The sequence below is a fragment of the Notechis scutatus genome, chromosome 5 (assembly GCF_049901735.1).
Source record: "Notechis scutatus isolate UNSWTSFEM ecotype Mainland chromosome 5, rNotScu1.2, whole genome shotgun sequence".
Classification (NCBI taxonomy): Eukaryota; Metazoa; Chordata; class Lepidosauria; order Squamata; family Elapidae; genus Notechis; species Notechis scutatus.
In genome coordinates, this window is record NC_142013.1 from 18,951,038 (window position 1) to 18,977,394 (window position 26,357).

Sequence of the window (26,357 nt, forward strand, 5' to 3'; positions counted from 1 at the left end):
TTTTGTCCAGTATTTTTTTGCTCTTGGACATATCTACCACATGTGGTAGTACGAGCCCAGTATCTGATTATATTTCCAACATTTGACAGACATGTTTCTAAACATCTTTCCTAATCTTGACAGTGGCAAATGCCACCTGTTGAACATTTTATATCAATTTTCCTTATACATAGTTGCCATTGTCAATTTATAATTTATATCCCAAAGTTTTTGCCATTTTTATAGTCATGAGGCATGTTTTGTTCCTCGAACACAAGTGCTGAGATTTCAGTCACTTTTTTTATAATATTGCAGAAGAACATTGCAAATAATTCTATCATTAATTTTTTGCTTTGCGAGACAGACATTTGCCTATTCTTATATACTCTAAAATTAATTCATTCATTTTATGCTGATCAGAATTTTTATAAATAACTTCGGGATAATAGCATTCAAATTTCATTTCGTTTTACTTAAACTATAGGAGTTTCTAATTTTTAGTTGCTCAACCGTGGTAATTATAAAACCTCCTCCATCCTTTTATTCTAACAGACTATGCTATTATAAGTTGGGGTTTAAATCTGCATGAAACAAAATTAGTGATAATACCTAGTAGTGGATTTCATGTGAAGTTCAATTTTGAATATTAAAACAAATTCCTGTACTGAGTATTGTCTTGCACGTTCCCTACTACTGCTTCACTACTGGGACTCTTAATAAAATAAGCAGGATATATCCCATAAACTTACGGTCTGTGATCCCTGTATAACAGTATTTAAAATCCTTCCAAAGTGCTAATTTTATATCAGGCTGTAAAAAAAAAAGACAAAACCATTATGCCAGGAAATTGTCTGACAGTCAGCAGTTGCAAGGGGTTGGGGGAAAGACCTCTGTGTTCACTTTTTTATTAAATGTGTCTCCCACTTTTCCTTCAGGAATTTAGAGCAGCATTTGGCCTCTTCTAGTTTTATCCCCTGAACAGCCTTGCACAATAAATTGAATGGGGAGAGGGAGACTAAAAGTCACCTGGTAACATTTCATGGTAAACTGGGGCTTGAATATGGGAAACCCCAGTCATTATCTAATGCTATTTATTCACACACACACACACACACACACACACACACACACACACACACACACACACCATCTCACTTCTACGTGATTTTGGATGGGTAAAAAACATAGAATCAGTATAAAAAATGAAGTTCAAAGTTAAAAAGACAGAGCACCTTCTGTTAAAAAGACACCAACCACCCCGCACCGTTGTGTGCCACTATTGGATCCCCACACTGGCTGGCAGAACCAGGTCTTAACATTATTCTGGAAAGGCAGCAGAGTAATGGACAACCTCAAATCAGGGGACAAGATATTCCATAATGTGAGAGCAATGGCAGAGAAGACTAATTAGTCTACCAAATTCACCCACACCCGCACTTCAGAATAGTTTAATAAAGTTGACTGAGTAAAGTATACGTTGGTAAAGATCATTCATAAAGGAGGAATCATAATCATAAGAGATTTAAACTGACTGCATTCTTCCCCTAGAGAAGTTGCGTTTTCTCCAAATCTTTGTACATTCTTTCAAAAAAAAAATAAGAAGTGATGGCATTTCTCTGCATTAATTGACTTTTTTCAAGGAGAGCTTTAATACAAATGTCACATGTACCAAGACAAAAACATTACCACATCTGCATGCTCAAAATAGCTTTATATCTCAGATACACCACTGTGTTTTAGTCTACATAAATAAATAAATTTTAATATCCACTACTTTTTATAGTTCACACATTTATTGCATCCAGGGCTCACTAAACTGTAAAATCTGAGCCAGAATTTATGGAAAAGGAAACCCTGCCAATATTTTCTTCTTAATTGTATCGAAGGACAAAAGTGGCGAAGGCGGTGAATGTCTTTGTTCAGACTTGCTACGATTCTGGTTTTTCACATGAAGCAGCTCAAGAATAGCTTAAAGCAGAATCACAGTTGCATTGCAGAAGACAATGGGGACACAAATTTGTTCACATAATTTTGGATGTTAGAGGAATCCAAATACAAGACTCTGGCAATTAGAGAAAATAGGTTTAGAAGGTTTTGTAGGCTTGCAGTGGATATCAAAAGTCTACACATCCCTGCTAAAATGTTAGGTTTATGAGATTTTTTTAAAAAATCAGACCAAGATCAATCACTTAAAAATTTTGTGCACCTTTAATATAACAGATAAACTAAAAATGCAATTGAAAAAAAACCCTGAAATCTTTTAGGAAAAAAAATAACAATAAAAACCATACATTAATGTACACTCTTTAGTTCTCCTGGTTGGAGACATAGTCTTGCTAACAAATAGCAAAGATGGAGCAGAGGACATACATAAGAAATTTCTCTAGTTTCATGTGCCTTTGATACAGAAACTAGGACTCACATCCATATAGGAGGGAAGGGATAACCATAGCTCGGTAGACTTTTAGCTCTGTGGAGTTATGGATATTGTATTGATTGGCCACTCAGTACCCATTTGGTATGCTGAGCCTAGAGTCAATTTCTTTGTCTTCCGATAATACTTCTCAAGTATTTGAACTCCAACGTGTGTCAGCTGGGTGTCTGTTTTTGGTATTTGGCACAGGCTTGTAAAGTACTTCAGTCTAGTTCAGGGTGGTAGTCAGACTAAAGAGCATAGCAGCATCTGAAGGAGTTTAACAGCCCTGGACTAGACTAACTTTAAACCCTTATATCCTGTCATATGTTTATCTTATTTCATCAGATGTTCTAAGATTTGTAAGTGAACTTTTGTGCCAATGAATAGAGATGGTAATTTGTTTTTTGTCAAATAGAAATAAACTATTGTACTTCTCTCTCTTTAATATTACATCAGTTATAGCATGTATTTGAGATTCTTTAAACAGCACACTGCCTCTTTCAAGTGACTTAATTTTAATCAATTAGTTTTTTCTAGTTTGCTTCCCACCAGCTTAAGAATCTTGTTAATTTACATTTCTGAGTTGTATCCACCTGTTGATGGCTTTCCCTTTTCATCGCCCCCTCCAAATTTGGGGATACAGAGAATGATGCAGAGCAGAGGAATCTACTGGGGTGGGTTGAAAAAGTGAAGATGACAACAATGGCTGTGCAATCGAAACCCCCCCACCACCACCTTCAATGTTGTGACACCAAGGATTTCATTATGCGGTTGTGATTATCAACACAAGTTCTTCGATGACACACACACAAACACACAGCTATGATATTGAACTCAGATCTTTTTACCTCTAGTTTTCCTTCCATTTTAAAATTGTGATATTTCTAAGGAAACGAAGTCTCTTTTCCAAACTGCAGAATAGTTGCCAAAAATTCATTGTTAATGATATGACATGTTATGAAGAAAATCAGGTTCAGGATCTCTCCCCCAACCACTTGCCTGCAGCTGCTTTTATTCCCAATGTTAAAAACAGTTATTGAAACTGGCAGGTTAAAAATTGGATTCCAGAGGGCAGTATAAATTGATTATGTCATTTTCATTAAAGTCCACAAAGAAATGTATTTTTATGCCTTCATTTCTCTCCTCTTATTTTCTTCTCCTTTTTTTTTTAATGCAAATCATTTTGCAGAGCATGCAACCAATATCCATTTCTCACTTTTGCGATGGATGCAGTGACTGTGGGAAATAAGAAATATTGTTCTCTGCTTGTTTGATTGAATTGTCCTTGGCAATTCTTTCCAGTGATTTCAACAAAAGCATTTCATATGTTTTTTTAAAATTATTATTATTATTTTTGCATCTTCAGAGGTTGCCCTTGCTTCTTCTCTCCTTACCATCTCACATTTTACATGGACATACAGGTAGTCCTCGACTGACGACCACAATTGAGCGCAAAATTTCTGTTACTAAGTGAAACATTCGTGAATTGAGTTTTGCCCCATTTTACGACCTTTCTTGCCAGAGTTGTTAAGTGAATCACAGCAGTTGTTAAGTTAGCAACAAAGTTATCATAAATATGAATAAGTTGCCAGGCTTCTGAATTTTGATCATGTGACCATAGGTCATAAGTGTGACAAACGGTCACGTCGCTTTTTTCAGTGCTGCTTTAACTTTGAATAGTCACTAAAAGAACTGTAGTAAATTGAGGACTACTTGTTTAGATTTAATGATTTATGCCTTATCTTTAATGTAGTGGTTGTTCCAACCTATGACGACAAAAAAAATGGGGAATTTGTTGTTTTGCCACTTAGATCATCCTCTGATCTTTCCATTCCTGCTATAAAATGGTGGAGAAATCATCAGTATAAAAGTAGTTTTAAGTAGCATCTGTGGCACCCTTCACATATTGTACATGTTATGATGTCTGAAGATCAGAAGCTGTTCCCCCAGAGTCAGATCATCTGCAATCTAGCAAGCATTGTTGACTCCAATTAATGTTTGGGCCAAAAAATATTTTGGGTAATTTCTTATGCATAGCATGGAGAAAGTGGATGAGGAGAATGCTTTTTCCTCCTTCTTAAGATGATAAGATCAGGGGCCATCAAGTTAAGTCTGGTAGGAAAAAGATTTAGAAAACAGTTCTTCCTACAGTACATAATTAACCATTGGAATTAATCAATTTCCATGTCAGAGAGATGGGCCAAAACCTTGGAAGGTTTTAAAAGATAGTTTGCAGAGGAGAGGTCTATCTTACCCTAAGCTGAGTCTAATTTTCATAAGGGTTTTCTTACACAGCCGGTTTCAGTCTGCACTACTATTACTGTTAATCTTCTCATCACTCTTTATCACCTATCCCTTCCCACTTGTGACTGTATGACTGTAACTTTGTCGCTTGTATCCTTACGATTTATATTGACTGTTTCCTAGTATGATTCGATTGCTTAAAGTACCCTATGACTATCATTAAGTGTTGTACCTTATGATTCTTGACTCTTGATGAATGTATCTTTTCTTTATGTATACTGAGAATATTTGCACCAAGACAAATTCCTTGTGTGTCCAACCACACTTGGCCAATAAAGAATTCTATTCTATTCTATTCTATTCTATTCTATTCTATTCTATTCTATTCTATTCTATTCTATTCTATTCTCCCCATAGCATCTTAATGGGAATTGATTTGGCCATTCCAGAACACTCTATTTCTTTCTTTCTTTTTTCTTTTGGCCATTCCTTGGAGGATTAACTGTAATGTTTAGGGTCACCTTGCAAGCTCACATTATCTTCAAACACCTTCTGATACAATAACAAATTTGTAGTGGATTCTATGATGGTGAGCTGCTGAGATCCTGATGGACGGAGCAAAGCAAAGCAGCCCCAAACTGTAGCATTTCTACCACCATGCCTTACAGTTAGTATCAAGGTTCTTCTGGTGAAGTGCTTATTTTGGTTTTCACCAAACACACCTTATGGTTTTAGGTGTTTGAAAGAGTGATAAATGTAAGGATGGGCTTAGTTTTTCACCATGTGAAATTTGCATTTAGGTTTATTTAAATGCACAGTGGGTTACAAATTGTAAATGTTTTATCTATTCTGAAACTAATTTTAAATATTCAATATGTTGAAATATGTGAAAAAAAAAAAAAAAAAATATCGATGGGCTGTATTTATTTTTAAACATAGTTGTACGATCCATCCCCTGCTTGTGAGATATATTTTAAGAAACAAAATTGTTGGCTAAGATAGTCTGACCCAGCAGGGCTAATTCTGTATTTTATGATCAAATAATTCTCACTGGCCACTTCATGTGACCTTGATTTTATCCCTCTGTTAATGCAGCCTAGGTTTGCATTGGCTATTTTGGCTGTTGCCTCGCTTTGGTCTCATTTTTAAATGATTGTCCACTGGGATTCCAAGATCCCTCTCACAGTTACTACTGTTGAGCCAGGTTTGATCTAATCTGTACCTGTACATTTGGTACAAATTTAATTTAATTTAATGAATTCTCTCTTAACCTTTGAAGAGGTTTTGCATGATCTGAACACGTGGAAAAGTGAAGGTTTCCCTGTCTGACTCTGGGGCATGGTGCTCATCTCCCTTTCGGCCAAGGTAGCTAGCATTGTCCAAAGACATTTTCCATGGTCATATAGCCATAATGGCCAAAGGCACAGGGATCACTGTTACCCTCCCACCAAAGTGGTACCTATTAACCTACTTGCATTTACATGCTTGCAAACTGGCAGAAGCTGGGGCAAGGAATGGAAACTTAACCCGTTGTGTGCTACTCAGGTCTCAATCCTGACCTGTTAGCTTTTCAGGTGACAAGCTCAGTGACTTTAACCACTGAGCCATGACACCCCCGAAACCCCCCTCACGGGAAGCTGGGAACTCCCCTCTCCCACCTCATAGCCCCCCTCATGAGAGGCTATGATTAATTGTGGAAAATCCACACATTCAGTTTAAGATGGCATTACATGCCAGTGAGACATTCTCGCCCTGGGAGTTTCATGAGAGACTGCCAGAGCATTTTCTGAAAAGAATAGAAAATCCCTCAACTCACACATAAACACAGACATACATAAAGAGATAGATATAAAAGGAGAAAATTCAGGACACTTTTAATTTCCATTTCAACAATCTAAACTTTTGTTTCCACATTTAACTGGCCTGAATAGGTGCTGGTTATAAATTTAAAACCAATATTGATGAGCTTGTATTACAAATTGAAAGGCATTGTGAGTTTAATAAAAAGTAATTCATTACCATTTATTAATTTAGATGTTTTGCCAGTTATTAATTTAGATATTTATTATGTTGCCCCTAAGATATTTCTGTTGTATATCTTCTTAGCTATTAAATAACCTGTATTAATCATTGTAGTTTGAATAGTATTAATTATTTATGAAACAAACTAGTGTTTATAAACATTATTGGAAAAAGCTAATGTGGTTAGAAACTGCAAAAACATATTGGAAAATTATTAGATTTTCTCTGGCTCAGTTAAGGGTGCAAAAATGCAACTGTATTGAGATAGTATTGCCTCATCACAGTCTGATGTATTAATGACTTTAGAAATTTTCCCATTACCTTTTTGAGATATCACATCACCAAATTTCCCTATTGGCTTCTCTTTTCTTTTTGAGACATCACATCACACTTTAAAATGTATCTCTAAAATGTGCAGGATTAGAAATGTATTTATTAAAAAAACACTGAAAGGTAGAATTTTTTGGGGGTGCTGATTGAATAATACTTATTTCAGAATCTTTTATGATAAAGGTTGTCTTCCTTTTTCCATCTTTTTTAGATAAAACCGAATGTAAAACTGAAGAAGAAAATAACTAAAACAAAAGAAGCTAAAAAGGTTTTGAAGAGAAATTTTAAAGTAAATACAAAAATTGTATTTACTGATGACGGAGAGGTAAGATCAAACAAATAATTTGATTATACTGCTAAGACTTCCTACATTAATATCTTTTTGGAGTGTAGACCAAGGGAATATGACTCTACAAGTTCTCTGAGACCACTTGGAGATACTTGTAATCACTGACTATAATTATCTTCATGGATCACCTGGCAGGGTTGGGCTTAGAGGGTACAGTTTTGCAGTAGTTATGGTCTTTTCTGTTGAAACATATTCAAAAGGTGGTACTTGGAAGCTGTTGTTCTACACCTGTCACTGATTGATCCGTGGTATCCCATAGTATTCTATTTTGTCCCCTATACCGACCAAATCTATTTCAAAATCTATTTGAAACTACTATTGGAGTTCATTTATAGGAAAAGACAAGGCAGAGCCTGGGGGCGGAGTCAAGAAAGGAATCAGCCTTGAATCATTACATTCCCACAAGTGATCCAAATCTACCCCACCCCCTTGAATTCCATTAACTCTGGAAAAGTGCAAATTTAGTGCTGACCATTAGTATAGACATGAACAACAAATCAGCTTCATTGGAAGTTAAAGTGTGGTCCTGATTCTCCTCACTTGACATCCTTGGAATGTTTGAAGTGGCATGCTGTCACTATGCTAATGATACACAGAGTCCCTTGGAGTTTGGCAGCTAAACATTTGAGTAAATAAAGTAAAAATTTTTTTACTGTTCCTTACCATCTAACTCCAAGGAAATAATCCATATACCTAATCCCAGTAATGGACTACACGAGAAAGACCAAACTAAAATTAAAGAGGCAAAATGCAAGTACTGTTGGTAAGGAGAAAGTTGGACTTGGGAACTGAGGTGAAGCCAGGGTGAATGTCATTGCCCCCAAAATATAAACTTTGGGAGTGCTCCCTGATTGTTCATTATTACTGATTATTCCTAATTAAATGGTATGTAAAGGTTTCCAAGGGGAATTGATAGATTCCCTTAAATACAAAAATGTGTCACCCTCTGAACATCCTGCTTTGAGTTCAGAACAGTTGTTTTGTGTTCCAAGTTGAAGGTTTTCAATCAAGCTGGTGGTGTTTTGGAGTTAAATTGGAAATGTTTTGCATGTCCCTAGTTTGGAATGAGTTTCAACTATGCTGTATCTGAAATCCAAAAGTACCTTTCCTAGTTTTCGTATATTCAGTCAGTATTTCTGATGAATAACTGTCATAAGCGTAGTCTGCAATCCTATGCCAAACTGATAGCAAATGTACAACTGTTCTTTTTCTGTGGGAATTGGGAACAGTTTAAAAAACCCATTTCTGTATGCTCATTTAATGGATTGAATGGATTACATAAGTTAATGTTTCCGGGTGGCAGAGGACCAAATTGCATGGCAGAGGGGACCTGAATCACAATGATGGTTCGTAGTTGCTTTTCATCAATATAACCTTCATTTGTCACATCTCTGTCTTCAACAGAACGCAGCCTGATTCTTCCTTGACTTCCCTTCCCCTCTTTTGAGCCGCCTCAGTGTTGTCAAGAGTATAACGAGCCCAATACCTTTTCAGTACCTCTGCAAGCAGTACATTAGCACTGGGTGCAAGGGAAATTACAATTTGCAATGAAGCATTTATGTTAGTTTGCAGAAGGCTGAGATCAATGCCCCTGCTCAAGTCAAAATTTTACTGCTTTGCCTCTTAGTTCATTGCAATTGCAAAAACTAATTTGAAACGGAGAGTAAGTAGGCGAGCTTGATGGAAAGTCGCAACCGTTTGTTTTTTGCCCGTTTTTCTTTTTTCTATAATATGTGTTTCTCTCACAACCATTGCCAACTTTTATAATGAGGTCAATCAATTAAAGCTTGTTTTTGTGAATATCTGATATGGAGTCTAGCACTGTTGCGTATAGTCTCAAAAAGTTTGATCTTTTCAGTCATTTGTGCTTATGATTATGCCATTATATGTAAACAGAGGCTTAAAAGTAGAAATGATTCTATTAATTGTATTGGTACCCATTTCTACGTAGCAGTGTTTTCTGTGCCTGAGGTTCATTACTTTTTCTTAACAAGCACTGTTTATCATTGGTTGTCTCCAGATTCAGTGAATCCCCTTTCCTTGGGATTGTGAGAATTCATTGTTCTTGTCCCATCATTTTTTTGTATTCCCTTTCAGGGAATATAAGCTTGAATTCTGAAGACTGTGATGCTTCCCACTTCTATCCACCCACCCCTTGATTTCCAGTGTATACCTGATAGCGCTGAATGAGACATACATACATACATACATACATACATACATACATACATACATACATGCATACATACTCACTCTTTGGATTTGAACAAATGCTATGTTAGCTGATTTTCCCCTGCTGCTATTGGCTTCTGTATTCTCTTTGGATTTTTATGATCGGTTTATCTGGATTGAACTTTTGCACATTAGCACCCTAATTGCACATGAGGAGAAGAGAGTGTTAAAAGCTGTTGCTGTACAATTATTGGGTGATGAAATAACCTTTTGATATCCTCCTGGTTCTGAAACGTTGACCCGACTCTTGAATTTGGATGGCTTGTTGCTTTGGCATAGACCAAACTACTGTAAGATGCATCTGTCTTTGCTATACCTTGTTATGTTTGGATAGTCACAGTTCTGGCTCGGAACGGTTGCAGGAATTAGGTATGCCTAGGTAAATGAAAATAATGACTAGGGATGACATGATAGCAGTGTTCCAATTTCTAAGGGCCTGCCACAAAGAAGAGGGGGAGGTCAACCTATTCTCTAAAGCACCTGAAGGCAGGACAAGAAGCAATGGATGGAAACTAATCAAGAAGAGAAGCAACCTAGAACCAAGGAGAAATTTCCTGACAGTTAAAACAATCAACCAGTGGAACACCTTCCCTCCAGAAGTTGTAGGCGCCCCAACCCAGGAGGTCTTTAAGAAGAAATTGGACAACCATTTGTCTGAAATGTATAGGGCTTCCTGTTTGAGCAGGGGGTTGGACTAGAAGACCACCAAGATCCCTTCCAACTCTGCTATTGTGTTATTTAAGAGTTGTGTGCAATCTGGGCACCTTCTTAGACTTACATCTCCTTTTGAGAGCAGGTGATTCATCTGTTGTGCCAGTTGTACCTTTTCCTGGGTTGGGAGACAGTTATTCTTCTAATCACCTCATGATTCAGTTACTGCAATGCATTGAATCTGAGCTGTCCTTAAAGACCTCTTGGAAACTTTAATTGGTCCAGAATGGAACAATGCAGGCAGTAAAGTGCATTTCTTGGTATGTTTGTTTGATATCCCTGGTATGTGACCTGCCCTGGTTGCCAGTTTGCTTCTGGGTGTGATTCCAAGTGATGGTTATGACCTATAAAGCTTCTGTGATACAAGGCCCAGTTATTTGGGACTGCCTGCTTGCTGTGGAGTCTGCACACCTCATACAAGCTGACATTTGAACCACCCCCTTTAATTAAACAATGTCATATTTCAGGGCCTTACTTCAATTTTTATTTCCTCTATTAACTTCCCTGCCTGAAAATTATATTTCTGTAACTATTCCCTGTCGCACGGGTCTGATGTCTTTTGGTCTTCATAGCAATCCAGAACTCCTTTTAAACTGAAGAATAGAAACAGCAGTACTGAAATGTTTTTAATTCTTCTTCTGTGATTCAGTTAATTCAGCAGTGGCCACCAGCACAAAAGTCTATCCTGGACAAAGAGGAAGATGGCGATGATTGTAATGGAATCAATCTAGACAAAGCAAAAGAAAGACTTCAGGAGGAGGATAAATTTGACAAAGAGGAATATAGAAAGAAAATTAAAGAAAAACACAGGGTAAGTAGAATCTCATCCCATTTGTCAAAATATCAAATGAAAATACTGTGAAATGTCGGCATGTTCATTGGGGATGAAGGATTTTACTGGAAAAAGAATTATCTATTCAGAATTCTTGTTCTGGTCTGGTGCATGAATTGAGGCAATCCAAGGAGAGATGTGGATCCTTGCTTTTGTTTCCCTAGTATTGCTATTCCCCATGAACATTGCCATTCTTGTTAGTAAGCAATTTATGACATTCAAGTATGATGTTCTGATTTTAAATAAATATGTACAAACAGTAACCGAACCATATGAGTGGATGGATGGTCATAGACTTGTGGTGTTGTGGACCAATATTCAATTTATATGTATGATAGACTGTTAGTAGATAAAAGGGTAAAAATTTGAGTAGCATAATAACAAGACTGTACTTCATCAAGAATGATGAGGACTAAAAAGCTCTGTACTAATGAGATTTTAGGAGTATGATGTTTTATTTAAATAGCTTTGTTTTGTGTAGGGGGTGATTGAGAGTTGCCAATGAATTATTCAAGAAATGTCATTGCAGCAAGGTGATTGATTTCACTTATAATGTAAAGCTTTAATAGTAATAGTTTAAGCTCCCTTTTGGCATTTACAAGAAATTAAATTACAGGACATAAAAATACAAAGATTGTTGCTGGGCCATTTATTTGTCATAAAACAGAGCTGAAAGTTTGAGCACTTGACAGCAGAGAATAGTTATAAATGTTACTCTTTCCCTTTAATGCCCTTCTCCTTCTTCTCATTTATAGTGTATCTGTGGGTGAAGCACATAAAAATACTGTAACAAGACCAACCCCTTTCCATGTGTGGAAGAAGAAATAATCTGTATTTCATAGAGCAGATTATTAAACTTTCTGGGGACATGGAATAAAAGGATAGGAAGTTATATGTTTTTGATCTGGAGGAGATGAAATAGTATTTGAGCCTGGTTTACAATGAGAGTTTTGCATAATGTGTGAAATTTGAACTAAAGATTTATTGTTGAACATGAAAGCCTTCTTAGGAACAGATTGGCCATGAGTGGTCATAACAGAGGATTGCTGTAGGTAATCTATAGCAAATGTGCATAGATTTGTGCACATTTCCTGTCAAAGGGCACTCTAAAAATGTGGGGCTACATGCTCCTGGCATTTCCAGGTTTCATGGTTCATACTACATAATAGTAGGGGGCACAATGGCTCAGTGGTTAAAGATGCTGAGCTTGTCAGCTGGAATGGTTGAGATCCAAGCGCTGCATGATGGAGTAGTTCCTGTTACTTGCCCCAGCTCCTGCCAACCTAGCAGTGAATAGATAAATAGGTACCATTTCTGTGGGAAGGTAAAAAGCATTCCATGCACCTCAGCATTTAATCATGACCACTTTACCTTTACGATACTACATAATGGCTTGGGTCTGGGTTATCTGAGGAAACATCTCTTGCCAGTGACATCTACCTGACCCATTAGAGCGAGGAGGCAGGGAATGCTGCGGGTCCCACTCCTGAGAGAGATACACCTGGTGGGACCTAGAGAAGCCACCCTTCTCTGTGGTGGCTCCATCGCTCTGGGACATCATTCCCCCAGAGATTAGAATGCCCCCCTCATTAATACTATTCCGAAAGGCACTGAAGATCTGGTTTTGCCAGTGGGCCTGGGGAACCCAGAGAGGGATGGAACCCATCAAATGGCTAGTGTGATCCGCTATCGTTGGGGTGGGGTGGGTGGGTGGGAGTTGGTTTTTATTTTGTTTTGTTTTTTTCCGTAAATTTTGTTCTATTGTACATTACTAATTTATTTGATTCTTTTTGTTAGTTCTTATTATTTTTGTTTTTATTTTTTGTTTTAAATAAGATTTTACATTGTGTAAGCCGCCTTGAGTCGCCATGGCGAATAGGCGGTAAAACAAATAAAGCAAATACATACAAAACAAATCCACGTCATGTAGTTGTTCTTTAAAGGTACAATCAGCAGAATCTCATCTGCCATCATCAGGCTTCTTAAGAAAACATACTTACATACATACATACATACATACATACATACATACATACATACATAATAAAAGGAAGTGGAGTCTTAGATTTGGCTCTTAAAACCTGGGCAGATTTTTTTGTTAGATATTTTGTTACAAAAGCTTGGACTAATTCCCAAAATTGAACCCCAAAGTAGTTAACATAGCCAGCACAAGATAAAAAAAACAATTAATATTCATGCCTAGCATCTGCTGTTCTGTATCTTTTGCTGTTTCTATTTCTGTTTTCTCTGATCATGTAGTAAACTTGGGGTGCAGTCAAGTTTTTTTAAAAAAATATCTGTTTATCTCATTAGTTTTATCATTTTAAAGTTAACCCCCCCTTCTAGTAGATGAGGGCACTAGAATTCAGAGGCGGAAGTTAGGTTTGTTTGTTGCCACACCATCTTGACTGAGAAATATGAGAAAATGATTGAGAAAACCATTTTTGTTGGACCTGGGATTTAGGCCTTTTGCCCCATGGCCCTTGAAAACATGGAATAAATAAGGGAAATTAAAAGACACCATGCCTGCATCATACGCTAAATAAATAAATAAATTAAAAGACTTGTTTCAAACATTGTCTTTTCTTCCCTCCATTTCTCCCCCCTCCCTTCCCTTCCATTCTCTGTTTGCTAGAAGTGGTATGCTACTCTTACTCTAATGTAACTTGTTTCTACTGGCTTATTTTCTCATCTCCTTCCATTGTTTTATCAGAACAAAATAAATCTTTATAAATTATTACTTTATTACTAAGTTTGAGCTAGCAGCAAACTAACCCAAATTAAAAGCAAAAGCTGAACAAACTATTTTTATCCATTTCCCATTTTAATCTGTTATTGCAGTCCTACACTGACTGAAAGCTTCTAGAAAGTTCACAAATAGAACATGGGCACATTGTCACTTTCACATGCATATCCCATAGTAATTAGCATTAAAAGGTACATTTTCTGTGATATTGGAGATAATACATATTTGTTACGTATAGAGGCGATCAATAGCCATTACTGCCAGCAAACAGTGGTTTAGATACTCTAAGTACAAGGTGTATCTACCTCTCTATGCTCTTTATAATAGCATCTATAGAAGTACTAATTTCATTTATTGAGTGTTTATAACTTATTATAGGATATAGTGTGCAGTATAATAAGGTAGTGGCATCGCCACTGTGCCTCATGGAGAGATTCTGCCTTGGTTAGTAGCAGAGCATGAGATTTATATGTAAAAATTCCTAGTTTTCTCTGTGCCTATCTTATTACAAAAGGGTAGAGAGTTAGAGCAGCCTAAGGCAATTTTCGCTGTAGATAATACATTCATAATCCCATAAAGCATTGTAGGTGCTCTGAAAGCATTGGGCTATGCAAAGCTTTGAATAGTTGCTTGAATTTTGAGTTGGAGTTTCCTGGGCTAGCAAGAAGTCTTCTACTCATTATTCTGGCACCAAGAAAACATAAGAGATGATATTCTGCAGACCAAGTATATTTCCAGGAAAAATAAATATGTTTTCTTTTATTAAAAAGTTTAGCAAGATGCATATCGATAATCAAGATGTAAACCTATATGTATTTTAGGATTTGTATCTAAACCACTAAAGTTCAGTAAAGTGGAAAATAAGCGAAAGCGTAGGATCACATGAAGCCATGCAACTCTTGTTGCATACTTTTTTATCTAAACTGTAAAAGATAATTAATCCTTCAATTAAACCAAGGATCTTCAAACTTGGCAAATTTAAGACTTGTGGACTTCAACTCCCAGAATTCCTGAGCTAACATGACTGGTGGAGGAATTCTGGGAGTTGAAGTCCACAAGTCTTAAGCTGTCAAGTTTGAAGACCCCTGAATTAAACAATGCCATTTATGGGGACCTAGAACTGTGCATTCTCTGTCTCAGTGCCTGCCTGCTGGAATGAGGTTCCCCTTAAACTGGAAGAGCCCCCACCCCTTTAAAGGCTATGTTGTAAAAGGCTATGAAGACCCGGGTCTTTGCCCAGGGCTCTGATGAGCATGATTTGAGCCATGTCTGGTTTTATCATTTCTGCCATCTCTCTGCTATTGCTTCTCCCCCCACGTTTTGTTTTAAAATCACTTTAACAATTTATAAACTGCTCAGAGTCACCGAGTGTGTAAATTTAATAGATGATGACGGAGTAGAATAGGTTGGACTAGAAGACCTCCAAGGTCCCTTCCGACTCTGTTATTATGTGATGATGATGATAGCAATAGGAATAACACTCAGACTTATATAACGCTTTACAGTGCTTTACAGCCCTCTCTAAGTGGTTTACAGAGTCAGCCTATTGCCCCCAACAATCTGGGTCCTCATTTTAACCACATCGGAAGGATGGAAGGATGCTGAGTCAACCTTGAGCCTGATGAGATTCAAACTACCAAATTGCAGTCAGCCGGCAGTAAGCAAAAGTAGCCTGCAGTACTGCATTCTAACCACTGTGCCACCGTGGCTCTTGAGTAGAATAGCTATTCATGATGATGATGATGATTAGGATAACTATTGGGATCAGAATAACTATTGGACTCTAATAGTTATGCTAACAATAGTGTTACTATAAGTAGAATAACTTCCCATAAAAATTGTCAAGATGTTCTTTTTCTGAATATAAAGAACACAATCTCCTACTCCCCGTATACTTGTAATTTTTTCCTGTAATATACTCCTTGATCCATTTGGGTATTATTATTATTTTTGTCACTTAAAATGAGGTTTTTTGTTCTTTATGTTTTTAATTCCCCAGTTGTGACATGTTGGCAGGCATATTAAAATACTTAGGAAGTATACAGTACTGTATGTCTTCAAGCTATCGATTGCCAAAAATCTGGATGTTTGTTGAAATCTCACTTGCAGAGTTTGACATTTTGATAAATGTCCAACATGTTGTAGTCTTTCTGTGGATATATCTAATAACTTTTATTTAGAAGGAGATTTTAGTTATCCCCATTTCACTTTTTTTGTTATGCTTTTTTTGCACATAAAATAATTTTATGTTCTTCCTTACCCTACTACAAATAGTTCTTTGTAGGATTTCTCTACCCTCTTTAATGCTCTTTAGCTAGTACATAATCATCATCTTTTAATGACTCCATAATCCCTAGCGGAGTGGAGTCTGGGAAACTGAATGGAGCTAGCAGAGTGTTTAATGGCTGGGTGCCTTTCCTGTCACCAATGTGGAGTTTTGTTTAGCACATCTATATTCTCAATGTGCCCTGCTCTTTAAGGGTTGATAAATATCTTCATGCAACTAGTACACTTATGTATTAATTCTAATTATAAAATTGATGTGTATGTACTTTGTGCATAGAAAATGACAGTTATAAAAATGCACTTGATATATATTTCCACTATTTTTCCATGGAATGGGATTCTATTCCCTTCACAAACTTTCTCTCTCAATGGGCAAAATTGACCAGGTATCTCTGCTCTGTAATCTCCAGTTTGTAGAGTTTTGCCTCTCGTTCCCATACAAGCCTTTCTAAAAGGATTGGAATTTGCACAGTTGTAGCACTGATGATTTTGCCCTTTTGCCCTCCTTGTTTTTCTGTGGTTGTGCTTACAAGGGTGATAGATGAATGTCACCAAAATAGCACAGTGTAGCGATGTCTCCCTATGCTTGGAATAGTCTCTCTGATGAATTTTTAATGTTTTTCCCCAAAATCTATTTTCATCTTCTAATTTGGCAACTGTCTGAACTTGTCCCATGCCCTTTGTCTGTCTCATCTCCTCACCTCTTTCTTTCTCCCAGGTCATTTCTAATAGAGTGTTGCAGCTCCTTTTCAGTGGTAGTGTTTTAAGCAGAGCAACTAGGTTTTGAGAGAAATGGGCAAGTGACATAGGTTGACAGGATACAGCATAGAAGGTCATAACAAAGTAGCTTGGAAATTGGGCTGGAGGCGGTAGAAAATTGAGTACTGACTTACAGAGTCAAGGTATTTACACTGAATGTACAAGAATTGAACAAGTCACAGTTGGGTTACTGACATGTCTAAAGATGACAAGAAGAGGAGAACAATATCACCGATGTTTAATCTGGAGTAGTTTGTGACCCATAGCTCCCATTCCGACTAACTCATTAATTACCTTGACAGTAATTGAAACAAATGGAGTCTTTATAAAATAAATTATATGAACGTTCATTGATCTCTATGAGTGCATCCATATGTTCAAATAAATATTGAGAACACAAGCTGCTGCTACGGCAAAGAGAGCCAGGAATAATTCTTTACAGTTGCCTTCTTTGTGCTCCATAACACTACGATGGAGAAATTATCTTGCACCCAAAATAGAGGGCACCCTGTTCAGACTGCCCATTCCCAAATCTGGTACCCACCAAACTACAAAGGTCTACAAAGGTCCATACAGTCAAAACTGTGGTCTTCCCAATAGTAATGTATGGCTGTGAGAATTAGACCATAAAGAAGGCTGAGTGTCAATTGATGCTTTTGAATAGTGTTATTGGAGAAGATTCTTGAGAGTCCCTTAGACTGCAAGGTCAGTCCTAAGGGAAATCAACTTTGACTGTCCTTTGGAAGGACAGATACTTCGGAAGAATAGGGCTGAAGTTCAAATACCTTGGCCACCAAATGAGAAGAGAGGACTCATTGGAAAAGACTCTGATATTGGGAAAGATTGAAGGCAAAAGGAGAAGGAAATGATAAGAGGACGTGATGGCTAGATAGTGTCATTGATGCAATGAGTATGAGTTTGGGCAGAATCAGGAAGACAATGGAAAATGGGGGGACTGGTGTGTTATGGGCCATGGGGTTGTGAAGAGACTTAGTGACTAAATAACAAGTGCAGCATATCACAGAGTTCATGATTTTTCTGTGTGCACCATAGAAAAAGAGACCTAAGCTCTAAAATGAATAATGGAAACCTTAAGGGTTTTTTAATGGGGTTGAGAAATCACTGCAGTCCCTTACAAGGTTGGAAAAGATGAAAGATACTAACAGAAAACTTACACATTGGTGTCCTATTCTGTGGTTCAGTCACCCTGTATGTGGTTGGTTCATGGTTCTATACATCAAAAAGAAAATCTGCCACAGCCTGAGAGACAAATGTTGGTCCATATATTTATCTCTCTACTTATCTTTAAATTGAAAATAGATAGAGCATTTAGAAAATACTGCAGTCTACATCTAGGTTAAGCCAACATTTCAGAATGCATAAATGCCCAGGCAAAGAATATTAATCACTTGTTAAAAATAAGGCTAAATGGGAACTTTTTTCTGATCATATATTCATTATTATGCCTACAAAAGCTAATGGTGGTGATATGTAGGCATGTCCATTTTTGGTTCAAGTTGCTTCTTTGTTCTACACTGCTTAATGTTCTTATGTTTGATTTTGTTCTTTACAGGAGAAAAGGCTTAAAGAAAAGGCAGCTAGAAGGGAAGCCAGGAAGATGAATGCAAAGGTAAGGAGGAAGACGGAAATAATAAAGGATACAAATAAAACAGATAAAAATAAGATAAAATAAATTATAGGATATTCAAAGAAAAATTTCCATTAGTGTACTGGAGTCTTTTGTAGCAGAGAAAAGGGAGAAGGCAGAGAATGATTATAAAGGGACTGAAAATAAAATACAGTTTGCTATTTAAGATGTAATGCTTCCAGGGTCTTAACTATGGTTTATAAAAGGAGTGAGGTCTGGGTCATGTCACCCCTTTTTAGCCAGACAACTTTTTCTTTTTGAAGGGCATATTCTGGAGTCCAAGCCATTGGGGAAAATGACTTTAAATCTGGAGAAACACATTGGGAAAAATGACTTTAAATCTGGAGAAATACATTGGGAATTCGTAGAGCATACTGTCAGTGCCTTTGCAATATGGCTGCATAGAGATTGTTGCTTTACTAAAAGGTTGCCATGAAAGCCATTGTTGCTATTATCCATAGATTGCTGAATAGTCTAATTTATAGTAGCTAAGATCTTAGCAGCTAGGTTCATATGTCCCATTACTACAAAAATAAACAAAGCTCATTAAGTCAGCATGTATGAGAAAACAAGTTTAATGATAATTTACTCTTGAACTGCTTTGCATGTGCACATCTTAAGGGTGTTGAACCATCACAGTGTATAATAGAAAGAAAGCCATGTATGCAAATTTTTAGTCTTCTGTTTGTGTTCTCCTTACTACTCTTTTACATTTTTTATATTTTTAATCCTTGCATATTCATTGTCCTTGCTTCCTCCAAAATTCTTTTTCCATGTCTTCTAGTTTCATCATTTGCATGTGTAATTTGAATATTGCAATAACTAATGCATGCAGTTATGGATGCAGAATTGCGGAAGGATTTTCTTTTAAACCAAATGCTTATATGCTATGGATAAATCCGGAAATAAACATTCTGATATGAATGCAAATCACATGTTAAGCTGTAATTTTGATCTGGTATATGTATTACAGCAAAGAAATTCAGCTCATTCAAGAGATACTGATTGGAAATTAATTTCCAGGATGAAGTTCTGATTGTGTGCATCATTTGCCTTACCGGTCTCATTATATTGCATCAAAATGACATTATTTTTGTCTGGCTCTTAGCAAAGATTGGTCTCTTTCGATGCCATCCTTCTTTCTGTGTTCTCTGTGCCATCAGTAAAACTCAGAGAGCTGGTCTTGGTAAATGACATTCATTGTAGACCAAAAGAAGGCAAATAATTGGTCTAAATTATCAAAAAAAAAGGAGACTGTGCCTAGCAGTAATGATAATAAAAGATGAATTTCAGAAAAAAAACTTGTTTCAAAATAACAGGTAAATGTTGGTAAGGCTGAAACAGTGGACAGCAGTGGTAATAACAATCTTAAAATTGTATGGTATTCAAGATTTGAATCAAGAAATGAAACTTAAAATATGATAGGCAAGAGATTCTTTCCTGCTGATCAAACAATGTGACATTTTCTTCTTTGGTTTTGCACATTCAAATCATTAAGGAGTCAGTACAGTGGAACATACTAAATCTACACTAAAAGGATCAGAGCAAAATGTCAGAATAATATATAATAGTCTTTGTCCATGACACCCAGAGAGCTGATGCTAATTATTACAAGCCAGCCTTCACAGATAATATACTAGCTGCCCATAAGCAATTCTGCTCCATTTCAAGATGTTGATTGTGTTCTTAATTATCAGAATGACAAAGTCTTAACATATCTTTGGAGATGTTTCCTATATGGCCATTCCTGTCTTTTTCTAGAAATAAGGTAGAGTTGTATAACACTGAGCCTTGATTTGTTGGAGTTTTGGGACCTGAAACCTTTTCATACATGTGATTTTGAGCTAAATAATTGTGCAAAAAATTAATGGGTAAAGTTTTAATATCAGAACTCCTGCAAGGATAGAGTAATATCACAGCATTTCAATGACTGCAGATCTTAAGGTAAGCATCTTGGAAAACAGATTTTAACAGCATCACTGAGCAAGAGATTGTTGAACAGACATACCTCAAAAGATTTCAAACTATTTCAAACTCTCAATAAACACAATTTTTAACATACAGGTGAAACTCAAAAAATTAGAATATCGTGCAAAAGTTCATTTATTTCAGTAATGCAACTTAAATTAATATATGAGATAGACTCATTACATGCAAAGCAAGATAGTTCAAGACGTGATGTGTCATAATTGTGATGATTATGGTTTACAGCTCATGAAAACCCCAAATCCACAATCTCAGAAAATTAGAATATTACATGCAATCAATAAAACAAGGATTGTACATAGAACAATATCGGACCTCTGAAAAGTATAAGCATGCATATGTACTCAGTACTTGGTTTGGGCCCCTTTTGCAGCAATTACTGCCTCAATGCGGCGTGGCATGGAAGCTATCAGCCTGTGGCACTGCTGAGGTGTTATGGAAGACCAGGATGCTTCAATAGCGGCCTTCAGCTCTTCTGCATTGTTCGGTCTCATGTCTCTCATCTTTCTCTTGGCAATGCCCCATAGATTCTCTATGGGGTTCAGGTCAGGTGAGTTTGCTGGCCAATCAAGCACAGTAATCCCACAGTCATTGAACCAGGTTTTGGTGCTTTTGGCAGTGTGGGCAGGTGCCAAGTCCTGCTGGAAAATGAAGTCAGCATCCCCATAAAGCTCGTCTGCGGAAGAAAGCATGAAGTGCTCCAAAATCTCCTGGAAGACGACTGCGTTGACCCTGGACTTAATGAAGCACAGTGGACCAACACCAGCAGATGACATGGCTCCCCAAATCAACACAGACTGTGGAAACTTCACACTGGACTTCAAGCATCTTGCAGTGTGTACCTCTCCATTCTTCCTCCAGACCCTGGGTCCTTGGTTTCCAAATGAGATGCAAAAGTTGCTCTCATCAGAAGAGAGGACTTTGGACCACTAAGCAACAGACCAGTTCTGTTTTTCTTTAGCCCAGGTAAGATGCTTTTGACGTTGTTGTTCAGGAGTGGCTTGACAAGAGGAATACGACATTTGAAGCCCATGTCCAGGATCTGTCTGTGTGGTGGCTCTTGATGCACTGACTCCAGCCTCAGTCCACTCCTTGTGAAAGTCCCCAACACTTTTGAATGGCCTTTTCCTGACAATCCTCTCCAGGCTGCGGTCATCCCTGCTGCGTGTGCACCTTTTTCTTCCATGCTTTTCCCTTCCATATAACTTTCTATTAATGTGCTTTGATAACAGCAGTTTGGGAACATCCAACTTCGTTTGCAATTACCTTTTGAGGCTTTCCCTCCTTATGGAGAGTGTCAATGATGGTTTTCTGCACAACTGTCAGGTCAGCAGTCTTTCCCATGATTGTGATTCCTACTGAACCAGACTGAGAGACCATTTAAAGGCTCAGGAACCCTTTGCAGGTGTTATGGCTTAATTAGCTGATTAGAGTGGGACACTTTGAGCCTTTTCACAATATTCTAATTCTCTGAGATTGTGGATTTGGGGTTTTCATGAGCTGTAAGCCATAATCATCTCAATTTTGACACATCACGGCTTGAACTATCTTGTTTTGCATGTAATGAGTCTATCTCATATATTAGGTTCACCTTTTAAGTTGCATTACTGAAATAAATGAACTTTTGCATGATATTCTAATTTTTTGAGTTTCACCTGTATTACAATTGTTAACAAGGTCTTGGCAATTTGTATCACATGTAGCCAGCATCTGCATAAACCACCCTGTCGCTTTCTTTCCCCCATCTCATCCCAGTTTAAATCCTATGTCTGTCCAGTTACTTTAGGCATTTGCAGAAGTGAGTTCTTGTTCATTGGAGTTGGCAAAAAAATCCTAAACAACTGGCTGCCTGGTTTTATTATTATTTTTATTATTTGCCTGGTTGCTCATTAAAAAATGTCAAATTATTTTGGCAGTGCTGAAATATTAAATTATCAGAGGATTGCCATTTTTGTAATAACTTCTTTATACATATTTTCATACATTACATAATTTAATCTCTCTCTCTCTCTTTGCAATTTCAATTTCATAGCTTAACTGTGGGTCAAGCCACTTCTATTAAAATAGGTCCCAGCTTTCATTCCTTTTCTTTGTCACTCTGTTAGACTATAGGCATCTTTGCACCCAAGAATTCTTATCTACATACTTTGTGCCTAACCCACCCTGCCATTACAGGATGGTTGATACGATAATTTTGAATTAATAGCTGACGCTGTAGGGCAGCACTGTACCACCTGGTGATTTATGAAAAGCACCTGCAGTTTTACAAGAATTCATCCGTATCTAGTAAACTTCTTTCTGAAGCTTTGCATATTCTAGAAGATAACTGCCCACAGAAAAATACATTTTAGCAATCTTTATTAGTGTTGCTAGGATAATAAAAAGAAAGAGATGATCTTGTCTCAGTGTGAAATGAATGATTATAGTATGTAGAGTTGGATAAAGAGACATAATAGGGATCTCAAAATCTATTTTTATCATATTGAATATTAAAATGGGTGCTTAACCTGCACCAAGTTCAGAAGCAATCACAGCATCTCTAATTGGAGTATCCAAAATAAAGTATTTTAAGTATGGCCTTCACATTTTCTGTGCACTGCAATGATTCTGAAATGTTTTGTGGATGCATACTATTTTTAGTTTTTCCAGTATTATAATCTAGTTAGTGCTGTGTAGCTAACATGTTGCATGCATGTTTATAATTTAGGAAAATAACCTATTATTGTTCTGTTTAGGAAATTTGCAGACAGGATAAAATTCAATTTTAAATTCCAGAATTGGGAGAAGTTGACAACTCTTGTTACTTTGCTGTGCCCTTCCCTCCAAGCATACTGATACCGCTTTTTATATATTTCTTTAAATTAATAAAAGTATAGGTAGTCTTCACTTACTGATTGCAATTGTGACTGGCAATTCTGCTGCTAAGCATTGCAAATATTAAGTGAAATGACATGCAGACTTACAGCGTCATTCCTGCTGCAGTTGTTCAGTGAATCACTGTGGCTTATTAAGCACAATGTCATATGGCCACAACTTGTGACGTCCTTCTGGTTTTCCCATTGATGTTTACTTTTTGGAAGCTGACTATGAAGATCGCAAATGGCAATCCCATGACCATGGGATACAGTGAGGGCCACAACTTTAAGAACTGATCATAAGTTTCCTTTTTCAGCACTGTTGTAATTTCAAGTAGTTGCTGAACAAGTGGCTGGTCAGCCAGGACTACCTGTAAAGAATCAAAGGAAAGGAAATGATAGAAACATTGAAAGAAGGATTGGGAAGAGAATTACTAGTCAGGAAGTTGAGCAATTAGCAGTGATTAAGACTGGCAGAGGACTCAGTTACAGTACCTACCAAGAATTCCCATTGCTACATGGGTTTAAGAAAGAATTCCAGGACTGAGTAGGAAATAGGCGCTCTTTGAGCTCTTTTGGGGGGGGGGGGACATTTTATTATCCAAACAATGTAACATCATCAGTGCTAGTCCATTATGATGTAATGAAACATCTACAAGAAAATAGTCGAGCTCAGAGACCACTAAGGACCCCTCATTTCCTACTCTGAGCTATAAATATTCTTCTTCATAGGAAATAAGATTGAATGGCCAATATGACTTCTTCTATATCAGAGATCTCAGGGACATCTATGGAAATTACATTAGAGTATCTTAAAAATGCTTCTGTCTGTCACAGTTTTTGTGTCACTGATACTCAGTAACACAAGGATTCATATTGAAGAATACTCTACTGTTATGTGCTTCAGACTTGGAAAAAAAAGTGACTCCTTTTCACTTTTAAAATACACATGAACAATTTTGGGTGCACACTCTCCAGTTTGGGGAGGACTGATTAATATACTTTATTTATATAACTAATGTACTATATAAATCAAAGTAAAACCATGAAGCAGAGAGCACAATGTTGTAGTTATTGTAGGCACCAGTCCAGTAAGGGGACATGTCACCCAATTCCTTTATTCTTAAGGCCATATAGACTGTCCCAGTCAATTTTTGCAACTACACATAACTTCTTGTAACTGAGCAATGTCCCTTACTTATACATATACATGTGTATACATATACATGTGTGTTTTCTGAATTATACCAACATTATACCAACATTATACCAACATATTTTCTCCATTATACCAACATCAACTCCATCAACCAATCAAGAGGCTGCAGCACAGCCAACCAGCCCAGCACACCATCCCCACCACTTGTATATATAGAGATGGCAGCTCCGGTCACACACTGCTTGCACTGGCACTAAGCCGAAAGCACCAGCCTGAAGATGGCGAGTGGGACCTCGCCGAAACGTTGCCTAGATACTTTGAATCTTACGCGGGAGAGAACCCGAATAACCAAAGATCCACATACATGTGTGTGTATACACACACACACATACATACATACCTCTGTGTGTGTGTGCATGCGTGTGCTACAGACACACACACACATGTAAATATAAATAAACATCTATGCATCTGTCTGCATCAAGAACTTCTAGCAAACACTAATTCCCAGACTACTGCAATTATTGAAATGTTTAGGATTTGTATGGCGTTTTCCAAAAATTCAAAACTCTTTGTACTTATATCTTCTTGCAATCAGCTAGTATAGTATTATTATTCCACAATACTACATTGCAAAATCATGGTGAAGGAGTATCCAGGAACTGAAGTTGAGAAAGACTGACTTGCTTAGGGCTGCTAAGAACATTTTTGACAGATGTAATTTTTCATACCCTGAATTTTTATATCTCAGTTTTATAGCCTACTCCTACACCTCTGAGTTCCCACAGCTAGTTGGCTTTCTTTTCAGTTCCTTCTCTTGTAGTTCATCTTTTGCATGAGAGAAATAAACTCTTATTCTGAGCTTTCATTTAAAACAATGAATGGTTCCTGATTTATCAATCTCCCCCCTTCCTCATTCATTTAAAAAAAACAAGGGAAGAAAGCTAATTAACTATTTGCAATGGATCAAAATGGCTGGAATCTCACTGGAATCTCATTTTTGTCACTGGAATCTCATTTTTTCTTCAGAATACCCTCCTTAAGTCAATCAGCCACAGTATCATGCAAGAAAATTTCCCAAGCCAAACAGAATATTAAAATTATCTGCAACTAATCCAAAAGCAAATAATTCAAAATGACTGTAATTCAGGAGTAGCAATTGTAATTCCTGATATAGATAGTAGTCCTGTAGTATCTTACCTCCAAAGAGCCAGGAATAATGCCGATGGCTGAATCAAGAAGAAAGGAAGCTGTTATACAATCAAAAAGTCAAAATTAGAAGAAGAAGACGTAAAGAAAGAAGAAGAATGTAAGCAAAGAAGATCACCCATATTCTCACTTTCCACTCAGCATTCTGGATTTTTCCAACATACATTGAGAGCCAGTTTGGTGTAGTAGTTAAGGCATCAAGCTAGAAATCGGCAGGGGCTGTGAGTTCTAATCCTGCCTTGAGCATGAAGCCATCTGGGTGATGTTGGGCCAGTCTCTCTCTCACTCTCAGCTCTAAGAAAATTGCAGGGACTTGTCCAGGCAGTTGCCAAGAGTCCAAAATAAATAAATAAAAATAAACCCTGATTTGAAGGCACATGTACCCAAGGTGAAAACCAGGGGTGGGATGCAAATATTTTTATTACCGGTTTGTGGGTGTGACTAGGTAGGCATGGCCATGTGACTGGGTGGGTGTGGCTTTTTTGGAGCACCCCTCCCCCCGCACTCCATTTTTTATTTATTTTTTGCTCCTGGGCCTCAGGGAAGCCTCCTGGCAGGCCGGTTTTGCTCCCAGGAGGCTTCCCTGAGGCCCAG

General features: G+C 37.3%; 1 protein-coding gene across 1 annotated transcript in view; it reads left to right on the plus strand.

Moving 5' to 3' along the window:
- Positions 1 to 26,357, plus strand: part of DDX10 (DEAD-box helicase 10) — a 159,786-nt gene that overhangs the window by 101,014 nt on the left and 32,415 nt on the right. The window contains exons 14-16 of the mRNA XM_026685339.2: positions 7,203 to 7,316; positions 10,933 to 11,094; positions 18,480 to 18,536. Of these exons, the coding sequence (XP_026541124.1) occupies positions 7,203 to 7,316; positions 10,933 to 11,094; positions 18,480 to 18,536 (333 nt within the window). The remainder of the gene's footprint in view (positions 1 to 7,202; positions 7,317 to 10,932; positions 11,095 to 18,479; positions 18,537 to 26,357) is intronic.